Raw genomic sequence first — 14601 nt, forward strand, 5'->3', positions numbered from 1 at the left:
GCAATAGTAAAGTGCAAATTTTTTTGTGTACGGTATGACCTCAGCTTTCTTTAAAAAAAATTCATGGAAGGTGGTGTGCCAGCTCCTCAGGTACAGCGTCGTAAACAGCAAAACAGTTCTCCCCACCCACTCACCTGCCTGTTGATTATATGATGGCCCGTACTATGGAACCAGTGGCTAAGAAGATCTTTAAAGGAGTTTTAGTAGCTGAACTCTTGGGCGTTTTTGGAGCATATTTTTTATTTAATAAGATGAACACAAGCCAAGATTTCAGGCAAATGATGAGCAAGAAATTTCCCTTCATCTTGGAAGTTTATTACAAATCCATTGAACAGTCTGGAATGTATGGAGTCAGAGAGCAAGATCAAGAAAAATGGTTGAATAGAAAAATTAGGACCAGTCATCGCGTTCAGCCTCCCATCTAAGCTGTTTCTGACCTTTGTGGGGGAAAAGAAAGATGAGCACACCACATTGTGGACTCCTGGCCCCACAGAAGAAAACAGAAACTTCTGGTCTGCCATGGCTCACAGTCATTTCCCATCTATTATGCAAATCCCTGCTTTTGTTTGTTGCTTTCCTTTGGCATTTATTGTTAAAGATTACTGTTTAACAAATAAAAGACTAGTAGAAGAAAGGAAAAAAAAATTCATGGAAGGAAATCACTAAAATACAATGATTGGCTTCAGATGGTAATATCTATTTTGTTCAAATATTTGTTTCTTTAAAAAATCTTTTTCCATAATAAATTTGCATTGTTTCTATGATTTAAAGAAAAAAGTTAGTTTTGTTTTATTTTTGGTTCTATGAAGCTATTTAATTGTCTCATACAAGTTGCATGGTTTCTGATTTGACATTATGGTATATAAAGTATCATGCTCTCTCTTCTTAAATGAAGATATATTTGAATGGTCAGGTGTTCATTTAGCGGTTAATGAATCTGTGTAGAAATGGGCAATACAGCTTCACTGTAAAGCATCTGATCACTAAGGTGTATAAAGTCTGCTGATTTTACTTTATCCAGAATGAAGTCTAAAAGCCTGGAAGTTCCATCTAATTGCCTACCGCTGAGTTCCTTATCAGCAGCACTGAGAGTGGCGATCTGGTATTTTTTTGAGCTCACAGAGGATAGTGAAGACTGGTTAGGCTGGTTTGGAGAACTTAAGGCAAAGTGATATGATTTATAGTCAGTTTTGGCAATTCCTGCTAAACATAATCTGTCCCCAGGTCCCAGGGTGTCAGTGCTAGGCCTCAGGGGCTGAGGAAGCATAATTCCTTTATGACCAGGTATGATTAACCTGGGGAGTTTTGGGATGTTTCTTTTTTAGGAAAGCTTGGGCTATCCCAACTCAGAGGTTGTTATTGTTTGACACGTGTTTGGAAAACTCCACCCACCTCTTTTGTTGATTCATTCATTGTCACTTAAGTGCCACTGGAAACTTCTGCCACTTAAGGTCCCCTTTCCCCTTTTTGGCTTTGGATCTGAGTGGAAACTATGTAGCAACAGACTTTGCATTTAGAATCATTTGCAGAATAACTTTTAATACTACCCTTTATGGCACTGAGTGAATAAGACTAGGGCAAAAAATTTGAGCCTTCTAACTTGATCTGTAAGAATGATGTACATAGGGCGCCTGGGTGGCTCAGTGGGTTAAGCCGCTGCCTTCGGCTCAGGTCATGATCTCAGGGTCCTGGGATCGGGATCGAGGCCCGCATCGGGCTCTCTGCTCAGCAGGGAGCCTGCTTCCCTCTCTCTCTTTCTCTGCCTGCCTCTCCATCTGCTTGTGATCTCTCTCTGTCAAATAAATAAATAAAATCTTTAAAAAAAAATAAAAAAAAAAAGAATGATGTACATACCTCTAGTATGTACTATAGATGTACATACCTCTCTCGTGGATGGAACTGTTCCTAACCTAGCCCTGTCTAAAATACTTTATTCAGAGATGTTCATGGTAGAGTACCTTAGAAGCTACCTACCTGCAAGTCACAACGATCACTCCTGCATTATAGAAAGAAAGAATGGAAATGAAGGCAACAACATTCTACCAACCTTAATTTATTCCTGGGCAAGTAACTGTAAATTACTACTTTGCCATCACTGATACACAGGCTCTGAAGTCCCCATTCCCTTCAGGTTTAAGTTCATTCAAGTGGAAGAATGGGTTTCCAGGAACTAAATCTCTTTCATAGAGGAGGAGTCTGTGATTCAGGCTTAAACCAAGGGTGTTGCCATTATGACATAGGCCGTTACCGAAAGCAAGGTAGGTTTGGCTCTTGCCTCAGAGCAGTCAGATGTGCCCAGGGATTTGTGCTGTCCTTCGTGTTTTAGTAAAGCCAGGCCATCAGAAATGCTGCCTTGGGTCATACCAGTGGTAACTTCAGGTGAAGAAGGATCTAAAATATTAGAGGGTGATATGAGAAATTCTGCAATAAGACATAGGCAGAAAGAGCAGGTTTGTCATTAACTCCATCTGTGAAGTTCAGGAAGATTCCCAGAGGCAGCAGTGTTTGAATGTGCCTTAGAAGAATGTATGAAGTGAGTGGATGGAAGGGAAGAAAGAGCTTTCTGTGCAAAGTCACGAATTTTCATGGAAGAAGACAGTGAAAAGAGAGGCTAACAGAAGAACAAGCTTGTGAAGCAGTAACATGCTTCACTAAAAATATAGGCTCCATGCTGTAGTTGATGAGGAGTCTGCAAAAGATTTTAAGAGAAGAGACAACATCAGGTGGCCATTTTATGAAGAGTTCTCTGACAGCTAGTTTATCTAATGCTTGGAGGGAAGGTGAGATTAGAGGGGAGGGACCCAGTTGGAGAGAGCTTCATTCATGCCAATGGCGGCAACAAAGAAGGATTTACAAACTACAGAGATGCTTTAGAGGTAGAATTGATGGGATTTCTCTCATCAATTGATGGCGTTTGTGGGTGTCTTGGTTAGATGTGGAATCAAGGTTTGAGGATGAAGATTTTAGCTTAGATTATTAGGAAAACCGTGATGCCATTAAGCAAAGACTTTATGCCTGCTAAATCCATGATTTTTGTCTGAAACTTTCTCGAAACTATGGTATGACTTCAACTATCACATAATAGTTCTGTGGCATCTGCCATTTTTCACTTTCCAGAGCACTTCCTCTTATTTGATCTCATTAAATATGCAGTTTGACAGCTGAAAAACTAAAGAGTGATTTGGCTAAAATCATCCACCTGCATCTGCCCAAGTTGGGAATAAAACCAAGTCTCAGTTTTAAGTTTTAAATCAAATTCCAAATTTGATAGTCTTTCACCCCAGTCCCCTCACCCTTTTTTCTATTTCGCATGGAAGACACTAGAATCAGAAAGACTTTTGAGTAGCAGAGGAATCTGGGAGCTTTGGAAAAGCCATAGAGAAATCTTGGGAGTTCTGGGGAGGAAGAAGCAGCCAGCAGAGGGGCAAAAAGAAGCAAATGGCGATGAGAATTCCAGGCCTTCCACATGTCAGTGTTTGCATTGCTACAGTAAAAAAGCATCCTGTTGTATTAGTGTGCCTATAAACCTCATGACTGCACTCCACATTAGCCCAGGGTAGTGCGAGTGGAAGGCGGGGGGTGGGGAAGGACCAGCTGGTGATGCCTGTGAATGACACTCAAGTTAGTCCTTGGGTCCCTCCCATCTGTGCATAGGGTCCTGGGTGGCTTACTAATCAGCATTACACTCAAAACCTGTCCCCCAGCAATCTCAACCTGGGAATGAGTAGATTTATTGGTCAGGTTCAGTGAGATTGTCTATGTAGAAGCTGTGAAAATAAGACTGCCAATTTGAACATGGAATCTCAACTTCACTGAGCAGAGGAAATGGAGGGTCTTGGTACTTACAAACCCAAATTTCTCTACTAGAAAGAGTAGAATCACTTCACCATGGTGGGAGACCTGTTTTGCGATTATCTTCTGTCCATGTGGGTAATTGGGAAGAGAGAAAACGCTGGTCTGAGATAAGACTGGCATTTGTGGGCATGAAGAGAATTTTCATCTCAGGTGTCATTACTGTCTTTTTCGAGAAGCCAAAGGGGCAGTAGTTTCAAGATGCTTGGAGACAGAGAAAGAGGATTCTTGATGAAAACTGCTCAACGCACTCTTTTAAGACCGATGTGATGTCTGCCAGGATCCTCAATAATCACTTGCTCTAGGGATCAGCTCCCACTTGTGACTGACTGACTTCAAAATGGTGGTCAAATACTTGTACTTAATAGAGACATGATCTGTGATTGTTCAGCTCTCATCCTTCTGGGAGGTTTCATTGATTATCTGTCTTCCTGCTTAGACTCTCAGCTCCTGCCTCAGGGACTCCTGATTTCAGCTTGCTCCCTTGTCCTACAGAACTGTGATTGGCAGGTTCAACAGCTAATTGTAAAATAAATCAGAAGAATACTGCTCTTTTTTTTTTTAATTTAAATTTTTTTTTTTTTAGATTTTAGTTATTTATTTGACAGAGATCAAAGGGAGGCAGAGAGAGAAGGAAGCAGGCTCCCCTTTGAGCAAAGAGCCTGATGCAGGCCTCCATCCCAGGATCCTGGGATCATGACCTGAGCCGAAGGCAGAGGTTTTAATCCACTGAGCCACCCAGGCACCCCAGGAGAATACTGCTCTTAAAGAACATTCATTTATTTTCGACTTTTCTTCCAAATGTTTTTGTATGTGGAGGGGGAGAAATCCACACTGATAAAGGCCCATAGGTGTGATTTAAGTGGACCCTGTTTAGTTTCATGACCCAACCTAAAACCTCTGAGACTCTCACAGCTTTCAAGCCCGCCGGGGTAGCCGTTCTGTCAAGACTTCTTAAAAGTGTTAGTGATAATTCCATTTTATCCCCGAAAACCACTTTGAACATCTTTTAGATCTTCAAGCAATTGAGCAGATTCAACCCCTCAGTTCTGTTTTCCTAGTGATAATTTTTTCTGATGAATACACGTACAGCAGGTTTTTTAAATTAAACATTTACACTGAAATGCCTCCCCATCTTAGGTGAGCTTGATTGATTCTTATTTGGGTTTTTAAAATCATCATTGGATTTTCTAGCTTGGGCACTTTAAGTTTGCCATAGGCAATGACAGGGAAAAATAGTAGGTGGTTTCCATGGCCACCACACGGCTGACTGAGGGAGAAACAGACAGGGTAGGGGAACGGCGCCATACTAAACTGAACTGCAATAATGATCAGTAGTCGGAGAGGAAATTTAAGCGTCTGGGCTCCACTTAGCAACGCTCAATCAATCAATACATGAACAGCAATATCTGCACTGTGGCTTCACATTTATATCCTGTACCTATAAAATACCCAAACAAAAAGGAAATTGCAACATATATAAAAATTAAGTCATTAAGCACATTTGAAAAACACTTCTAGGTTAGAATAAAAATTATCCCGATTTCCAAAGTTCAGAAAACTTTGAAAAGAAAAACTTTCAACATCAAGATCTGCTTAGTTAGCATTAGGACTTTTTTCAGTTAAAACAGAATGCGAAAAGGGGTTGAGTTCTCAGATTGGAGGGACCTCGTTTCTTGAGTTGGTGTTGCCACACAAAGAGGTAGAGGGTGAATTTGCTTCCTTAAACCCTCTCTTTCCACCTAAAGGCTCACTGAAGCAGGCATTTCCTGACCCAGGGGAGCCGGCAGACTCCTGCCTGCTGACCTAAGACTGCACCTAAGCAAAGAACTTTGTTTACTCTCTTCTACATTTTAAAAGAAGATACCAGACCAACACTTCCGTGGTGGCATTTCAAACACCAGCAGCTCACTAGAGTGGGGGTCGGGATCGGTGGTGAGAAGTCTTCCAGCCTCCCTTCACCAGGCTCCCCCGGCAGGCAACCGCCTCCCCCGCTTTTCCAGGGCTAAGGTCTAGTCAGCTGAGAAGAGAAAGAAAAAGCTGAGGGAAAACATCTGGAAAGTGCCTCGTTACTGCTTTAAAAGGACGGCCTGGAGAAAGTCATCCCATCTCTTAAATTGGCCCTTTTGTGTTGCAAAGCATCTCAAACAAGCTCTGCCAGTAGGCTGAGAAGGTGGCCCCACCTGCCTCACTCCGAAGAGGCTTTGGCCACAACTCAAGATCCGCAGGAGTGTGTGCTGGGAGGGCGGAGTTAGACCCCGGTACTACTCAGCCTGACCCGGAGGAGGGGAGCAGAGCTGAAGTTGGGAAGCAGCTCCCTGCTATGCTGGAAACCTCTGGAAACTGGCTAAGGAGCTGCGGTGAGAATCATGCTACTTTTCTCAGACCCATTTCTCTTGACAGGCCCGTGGGGAGTCGGGGCCATTAAAAGGAAAAGAGGAGGGCAGGTTCCCCTCTCTTTCCCTTCCTAGATCAGCAGTGCCTGCCACTTCTCAGCACCCACTGCTTGCAGACGTCTTAAGGCTGCTCTGTTTTCCTATCTGCTGCTCTCCGTGGTCTAAAGGAACCGCATGCAGTTTATCTTCCCTTCCTCCCTGTCAGTGCAGCCGCAAACCCACACGTCACGAGCTTAATTAATCACTGGTCACCTCCTAGTAAGTCTGTCTCATGTGAACTGCCAGACTCTTGCTACTGTGTCTCACAGACAGAAATTGAGGAAAGTGAATTTCTTGCTGCTGATCTAAATGGGTTCCAGAAATGCCTGGATCCACACTGATTTCAGATCAGATAATGAATGTATACACATTCTGTTGAAATAGCTAGAGCCTGCCGAGGCAAAGTGCAGTTGGAACGCAGGGAGGTAGGTTGGTACATGTCTGAAAGAGCCAATAGACTTTGGGGTTGAACTCTCCTCTCACCAATCACAAACTATACAGCCTTGGGAAACCACTGAACTTGGTGCCTTCAGTTTTATCATCTGTAAAAATGGAGTTATATTACTAATTTAATAAGGTTGTTTAAAGTTTAGTAGTTGCATGTGGAAAGCTGCACTCCAGGACCTTCTAAGGGACAAAGACCATGGTTGCCTTATTTGGGGGGTGGGGGTACATGTTATTTGTTAACAATCTTTAGCTTAGTAGCTAAGAATGTCAGCTCAAATCATCCTGCTTGATTTCTAAGCAGGATTTCTAACCTTTGTGGTTAGCTTAGATTATCTGAGTAACGTAAGCCTGTTTCCACAGCTGCAAAATCAATGGTAATAATAGTAACTATTTCCTGGATCTATAAGGATTTTAAGACCTAATGCTTCGTATGTAAAGCTAGCACACAGCAGATACTCAGTAAATGTGAGCTGTTGTTGTAAAGCAGGAATCTGACTGTGGAGCTAGACAGTTGGCATCCCTAGATGAAATTCATTGTTGTTGTTGTTGTTGTTGATGTTTTAAATGCAGAGGTTGGACAAGATGAATCCTAAGGGGCCTTCTGCGTCCTAACGTCTGTGTTCCTAGGTGCAGCCACAAGCCTATCACATAGACCCACACCTTCCTTGGCAGGGGCCATAAATAAAAAATTCAAACCTATCTTTTGTTGGGAACCCAACATAATCTATGTTTTGGACTTAAAAAATCACAGCCAGAGCATGAAGCTGAATGCCTCATTTCCTATGCTACCATGACTTGATTTCCTTACGAACACACATTTTCACAGCACCAGATGCCACTTTGCATGTCTGGACTTTGAGGACAGAGAGATTCGCATTCAAACACTTTGCACTAGTTTTAAGAAACTTTATGCACACAAGATGGCTGAGAGCCGTATTTGTTAGCTTTTCCAGTTTCGGTGTTATTTTTGAAAAGGAACCTTAACCTGTAGGTCTGCATTCTGATGGCAGTTAATCTGTATCTGGCAGTACAACTGGGCTGTTAGCACCCAGTTTAAAAACCAGCCCAGAGTCACTCCTCCCTGCTGCCTCTGGGGTGAGGAAGTAGACTTGCTGGGCTGGAAGATTTGCATTCTCTTCAGATGTTGGGCTTCCCTAGTCAGCACGGTCTTTGTTACTTTATTCTCTCCATCCCCCACACCCCCCCAACCAAATCTGCCTTCCACAATTCTTCTAAATTCCTTTTGGGTGCTCTGAGCTAGGCTAGCACCCCCATTAAGGGTAGAACAGTTGATTGCAGGTTTTTTAGAATTAAGTTGTTTGCTGTAAGACCACCCAGAAAATAAGGGCTGTGGTGGGGCTTTTTTGTTTTTTGTTTTTTTTTTTTTTTAAATATTTTACTTATTTATTTATTTGACAGAGATCATGAGTAGGCAGAGAGGCAGGCAGAGACAGAGGAGAAAGCAGGTTCCCTGCTGAGCAGAGAGCCCAACGTGGGGCTGGATCCCAGGACCATGGGATCATGACCCGAGCTGAAGGCAGAGGCTTTAACCCACTGAGCCACCCAGGTGCCCCAAGGACTGTGGTTTGTGATGCCTGGTACCTAATTCAGGCAGTCTTTGCTCGGCATGGTAGTGTGAGACCGTCAACATGACATCTTAATAATGATCAATGGTGAAAACTATCATTGTGACCTCTTAAGTTTTTTTTCAAAGTATTAAAAACTCTTTTTGTTGGTTACAAAAATGGGGGGGGGGAAGTAAAACAAATGTTTGTTCAGTAGGGTGTTATTTGAAGTATTAGAAATGTTGAAAATTAAAGTGTTTGATTTCTTTGCAAAAAAGAGTCGTTCGAATAGCGCTTGCCTTTTTCTTCTTGCTGCTCATAGAACACGATAACGGAGCAAGCATCTTTTCTCTGCCATGGCAAAGTGTCCTATGTTTTTCTAATTCTGAGTCAGCTTTCAACTTTTCATCCTTTTCACATTCGATGTTATAAAATATCTCTGAAAGTTCCTTTGATGTGAAGTTTTCCCTCTGAAACGTCTTCATCCTTTTTCGTCCCAACCACTTTCCACCTTACATTCTGAAGTGTGCCCTTACGAGGTTCCTCTGGCTGCATATCTGTCCTTTCTCAAAGGCGGCAGTGCGGACTGCCTGCTGTTAGCTGTATCTTCTGTAATTCCACTGTTCCATGTGAATTTCACTTTCTCTTTGTATGCTGCGCCCTCATCTTTGTTGGCAAATTCCCTCTTTCAGTTATCCATTTTGGGAAAATGTCTGTGTGTTTATTACTAGGACACAGGGAAGCAAAATGACTATATGTTTTGCTGTCTGTGTGTGAACGGAACAACAGGTGTGCGGTGACCCATGACCGACATACTTTGAGAGAAGTGACATGGTAGGTCACCGATGGTGGTATGCATCTGTTACTACATAGTGATTTGTGGACCGGAGCAAGTTTTCACTTTATTCACCCACAGTTAATATACCACGATAATCAAAATTTGAATTATGTTGTTAGGGAACAGGTCTTACTTAATTAAACCATACTAATGGAAAACTGGGCATTTTGAAACCATGCAAATGCAAAACTGCTGTTAGTTGCTCAATAATAAATGTTTATTGAATGAATGCATGGGCTCAGGCAGTTACACTGACCTTGTTCTGCAGTCTCAGTGTCCTAACATCCTTGCTTGCGGCTCTGCTCCATCGCCTCCTTCCTGTATAATATGTTCACAGTAGCAGGTAAATGCAAGTCTGCTAAAAGCTGGCTTCAAATAAGTCCTTGAACTCTGAGCCTCATGCCTCTTGGGCTAAAGGTCCAGCTCCTTGGGGCGCCTGGGTAACGCAGTCGGTTGAACACCCAACTCTTATTTTTAGCTCAGGTGTCAATCTCACGTCTGGCTCTGTGCTTAGCATGGAGTCTGCTGGAGATTCCCTCTCCCTGTGCCTCTCCCTCTGGTGCTCACTCTCTCTCAAATAAATAAATCTCTTAATAAAAAATAAAAAAAATAAATGCCCATCTCCTAGCTACCTTTTTTAAATCACACTTCTCCTTGAGTACCCAACCTCAGTTCTAAAATGGACTAATCTGATCAACAGATTGACACTGTAAATGTGGAACGGAATCTCAGGCTCCCAGGGTTCTTTCTTTACCTGGAAGGGAGGGATCAGCATTTTGCAAAGGAGGATTTTTTTTTTTTTTTTTTTAAGATTGACTTTAAAGCATGTGGGTGGAGGGAAGGTCAGAGGGAGAGACTCTTTTAAGCAGACTCCCCACAGAGAGAGAAGCCAGCAAGGGGCTCAGTCCCACAACCTATGAGATCATCACTTGAATTGAAACCGAGAGTTCGACGCTTAGCCAACTGAGCCACCCAGACGCCCCTTCAGAGGCCTTGTGAGTCCTGAGCCACCCAGACGCCCCTTCAGAGGCCTTGTGAGTCCAGCCTTCACTAGGGTGCTGAGACTTAGGCAGCAGGAGAGAACGGTCTTGTGTCAGTAGAACTTCTCTGGCCTTCTTATCTCACTAAAATCCAATAATCAAGAAAATCCTAAAATCTGCTAATTGACAAAAAAGTGGAGGAGACCTGGGAGAGGGACTCAAAGGTAATCCTAGCCTTCGATCTCAGGGAGTTTACATTCTCACATGGGCTATGAATTCTGGACACAGATAAGCAGAAACAGTGGTGGTTACCAGCACTGGTCTTTTCTGATCTGGGTTCAGTGCTGGTTCTGCTACTTCCTACTTCAGTGATCTTTCCCAAGCTATCTAGGCTCTCCAAAACTCACTTCTCTTTCTGTAGACTGTAGTAATTATCTCCCAGGGTTTCTGAGAGTCCTGAACATATTAGGACACATTTAAAGTAGGATCTTTTGTGGAGTAAGATCTTGGGAACCAGGAATGATTTTAGTTACTGAGACACAATTCTGGTGGACGTTATTCATTTCAATAAGACCGTCTTGTCCACAGGGTGCAGGGTCTGAGGGTACAATACAGATGGAATGTGACAGAAGTTACCCAGCCTGTCCGTTAGAGCCCAAAGACTAAGACCTGTGTTTTCTCCTGCCTCCTTATTGATTGTCAGTTGCTGGTTGGGAATCTGTATTCTATCCTGCCCTTGCAGAGTCAGACCCCTAAATTCTTTTGGAATATGTCTTTTGGGTATGTTCAGAAGCCTCTTCAAAGCTTTTAAGAACAAGATGCTCGAGTCACACAGTGGTAGGGCCCTGCTTGCTCCTCTGGTCCCAGGACAGCCTCTCCTGGAATGAGTAGGTGGCCGCGGGGGTATCCCCATCAGGTTACCCTGCATCCTCACAACCATTATGCAGACACTTGGAGACTTTTTGAGAGAAGCACTAAGTCACTGTTACACTTGACTGCTGACTGGGCAGTGGCTCTGGGTTTTGGCTGTGTGTCACTTAAAAGAGTGTAGATCCTCCCAGGGATTTTGCCTCAGTATATGTGGAGTAGAGATGAGGCACCTGCTTATAAAAATGTTTCCTGGGTGAGGTGCCGGCAGAGCTGAGAACTGCTGTTCTAGTGCCCGTGGGTGCTGGTCTGAGATCAAAACGAGCTCTGCCTGCAGTTGGCTGGCCGTGAATGTGACCTCTTGCCTGGGGACTAGCATGGCCTGGGAGCTGCAGGCTGGCCTTGTGGTGTGTCAGAACTTGGTGGCTGTGGATCCGTTTTACCCCAGGGCAACAGTTCTTCAGCACTGTCCCCTCCTCCTGACTGAACTTTTATAACTGTTGCCTAATTGGCCTCCTTGATTTCACCTCCTTCTCTGAAGCCTCCGTTCCACTCCACTCTGTCAACAATGCCCTCTTGCTAAAATGAGAATTCCATTGTCACCGCCCCCCCACCCCGATCTTCTAGCCATGGAGAACTGTTCCTTTTTTTCAGCATATGATACTTCTGAAGGTCTTCATGCATATTGTTTTCCTGCTGGAACTTCCCAATTAAAAGTAATAGTATTACTTTCATAAATAACAAAATGTTTATTTGAATATCTGTTATTTGTTAGGTCCTATGCTAAGTGTTCTACACATGTCTGAGAGACTCTAAGCCTCTTAGAAGCCCGTTCTAAGACCTGCTCTGAGAAGACTTCCCCATCCCCAGCTGCCCAAGAGCTGAGTAAGCTGCCCTTTCCTCTGGGCCCCTTGGATTGATAGCAAGAAGTTCAGTGTATTGCATTGTAATTTGCAACTGAGGATTCAGCTGTTCTCCCAGGGGCACAAAATCCAGGACTTTGTAATCCCTTGAGCAGAATAGGCCACCAGCAGTCAAGGGGGATGGAGGGGAGCCAGTCTGGGGCCAAATCATCTTCGATCCTAAAGAAACTTCTGGGGGTGCCTGGGTGGCTCAGTTATTAAGCATCTGCCTTGGCTTACCTTGTGATCCCAGGGTCCTGGGTTCCAGCCCCACATTGGGCTCCCTGATCAGCAGGAGGGCTGCTTCTCGCTCTCCTACTCCCCCTGCTCTCTTTCTCACTGTGTCTCTCTCTGTCAAGTAAATAAATGAAAATCTTAAAAAAAAAAAAAGAAAAGAAAAGAAACACCTGGCTGCAGATTGTTCGCTTGACAGTGGATGAGTAGCTGTAATAGTCTTATCATTTGTGGGCACAGAAAAGATGTATCCGAAAGACTCTGCCTTTGCACAAGCAGTGTGTTGGAGCTTTTGGCTCCCAGGGCATTCCGGACCGCAGCAGTCGGAAAGACTGCCTAACTCTGGGCTCAGCAGACCCGACCTCCCACTACAAGTGGCACATCGTGGGTTAACTTTGTTTGCTACCACAGAAGGGCTGGATTGCTTTGCCTCATCTGTTAGGAAGGCATTTCACCAACAAACTAATGAAAGGCAGTGCATTCTTTTTGTGTGCTTTTTTTTTTTTTTTTTTTTAGCCCTGTGTTTTTACAGGCAGAGACTATAATCAGCTGTCATGATAGCTATAATCAATTAGCTTATGGGCTGTTTTTTTCCATCTGGACTAATTGAATAGTTGCTTTTGTTTTTATTTTTGTTTTCCCTCTCTACCCATTCCTGTTACTATAGAACCATGTCACTAAGCCCCCTTAACACCATCAGCTACTCCCCTCTCTCTTTCTCTCTCAGCCTTAAGATGTGGCAGTGGCCCATTCATCTGCAGAGAGATTCACATCTGCATTAATATTGAGGAGTTACTTATCTGAAAAATATGTGAAAGTGGAAAGCAAAAATTAAACTCATTGGATGAGATATTTAAATTTAAAATCCTGGCAATTGCTATCAGTCAACTTGTGTTGGTGTTTGTGTTGTTGGGAGCTGGCTGTGCAAATCACGTCTTCTGTAGCTTCAAAGAAAAATCTAGGACTTTCTAATGTAGAGAGGTAACCTGCACTTCCTTGAAAAGATGGGAGCTCCGCTGCACTGAAAAAGGTTAAGCAGAGTATCAGATTAGTAGAATTAAGGGGAGAGAGGTGATGGGCACCAGAAAAGATTTGTTTCTGTTGAAGCTGAGACATTTCTTGAATAAACCACAGAACAGAGATGCTTCTCTAACAGTAAATTTAAGAGCATGGTTAGCAGAAAACTTTTGAGTTGGGCAAACATTTCCCCAAACATTTTTTGCATGCCTATATAACTCCAGATCCTCAGTGAGGACAAAAAGGAAAGTAAGATGTAGACCCTGCCTTCAAGGAGCTCAAAGTCTAGTAGAAGAAGAAAGATTCACAACATAACAAACACTGGGGTGTCTGGCTGGCTCAGTCAGTAGAGCATGAGACTCTTGATCTTGGAATTGTGAGTTGGCACCCCATGATGGGTATAGAGATTACTAAAAATAATAATAATAATAATAATAATAATAATAAATAAACTTAAAAAAAAACACTACACAGCATTAAAGATGGCATATAATGGCAAAAGGGAAGAAGTGGGATTAGAGAAAGAAAACATAACTTTCCCAAAACCTTTTGTATGCTCAAAAGGAAATCAGTCCTGACCCCTGTCTTCAGGTTCCTATATGCAAAATGGGTATAATCATGCCAGTGACCTAATTCTTTTTGGAATGCATTTTGAAGAGCAGTTAGAAGAGCCTTTGAGCTGTTTATATACCCCTACGATACCTATTACATAAATTCCATTTAAAAAAAACAATACATTTAAAGCAATGCTCACTGAAGTATTCATTAAATTTTGCTATCCGTTTTCTAGAACACTCCCTAAGGGATCTTGAAGTTCTTGTAGAAATTAGAAAACTAAGTGGCAGTATTAATTCCACTGGTTAGGTAGGGAAAGCCAGGACATGAGAGTAAGGGACCTGGCCAAGGACCCCAGGACCTACACTCTCACTTCTTTGTCTCTGTGCTTGGGGACCTGACTATAGATTTACTGATACATGGTTTTTTTCTGCCGAGAATTAAAAACAAAACCCAAACAAAATAAACAAAAACTGTGCTTTTGCCTTTGGAGATGGGATTCTTTTCATGGAGTTTTAAAATGCATTCAGCAGATCTTCACTAAGGATCTGCTGTGTGCCGGGCATGGCAGAGACATTGGAGGGCCAATCAGACAGTCTGCACCTTCACAAAGCTTAGAATCGAATTATGGGGTAGCAGTGCAGTGCAATCGCGGAGGTCTTACAAGCTGCATTTCACTCAGCTTGACAAAACAATCTGAGAAGCCTCTTGCCAGAAAAAAACGTCAAAGCTGGGCTGTGAAATTTTGAGGAATTAGTCTTGAGGAGTAGAAAGGAAGAATAGTAAGAAGAAAAGTAGGACAGCAAGAAGGAGCACTCAGCCTGTCTTAGGAAGTAGTTCAGTGGGCTGGAATCGAGACCCATGTGTGATGGAGTCTGGATTGTTAAGGAGGGCCCAGATCACGGAACG

The 14601-nt window shown here is 43.0% G+C and overlaps 2 protein-coding genes across 12 annotated transcripts in view; both read left to right on the forward strand.

Moving 5' to 3' along the window:
* Positions 1-14601, forward strand: part of DLG2 (discs large MAGUK scaffold protein 2) — a 2065329-nt gene that overhangs the window by 1820812 nt on the left and 229916 nt on the right. The window contains exon 1 of one of the 11 annotated variants that reach the window (XM_047691098.1): positions 6131-6212. The exons of the other annotated variants lie outside the window; for them this stretch is intronic. Coding sequence (XP_047547054.1) covers positions 6176-6212 — 37 coding nt within the window. The 5' untranslated portion in view covers positions 6131-6175. Of the gene's footprint in view, positions 1-6130; positions 6213-14601 lie in introns of those variants that run through there. 11 annotated transcript variants of the gene reach the window in all.
* On the forward strand, positions 153-645 carry LOC125078432 (protein CEBPZOS-like). Its single transcript, XM_047691104.1, has one exon. It carries the CDS (start codon positions 153-155, stop codon positions 423-425), a length of 273 nt encoding a protein of 90 aa, XP_047547060.1. The 3' UTR covers positions 426-645.

The sequence above is a fragment of the Lutra lutra genome, chromosome 10, assembly GCF_902655055.1.
Source record: "Lutra lutra chromosome 10, mLutLut1.2, whole genome shotgun sequence".
Taxonomy (NCBI): Eukaryota; Metazoa; Chordata; class Mammalia; order Carnivora; family Mustelidae; genus Lutra; species Lutra lutra.

Bases quoted from the DNA above. Each gene is read 5' to 3' on its own strand.
- LOC125078432 (XM_047691104.1), top strand. From the start codon at position 153: ATGGCCCGTACTATGGAACCAGTGGCTAAGAAGATCTTTAAAGGAGTT.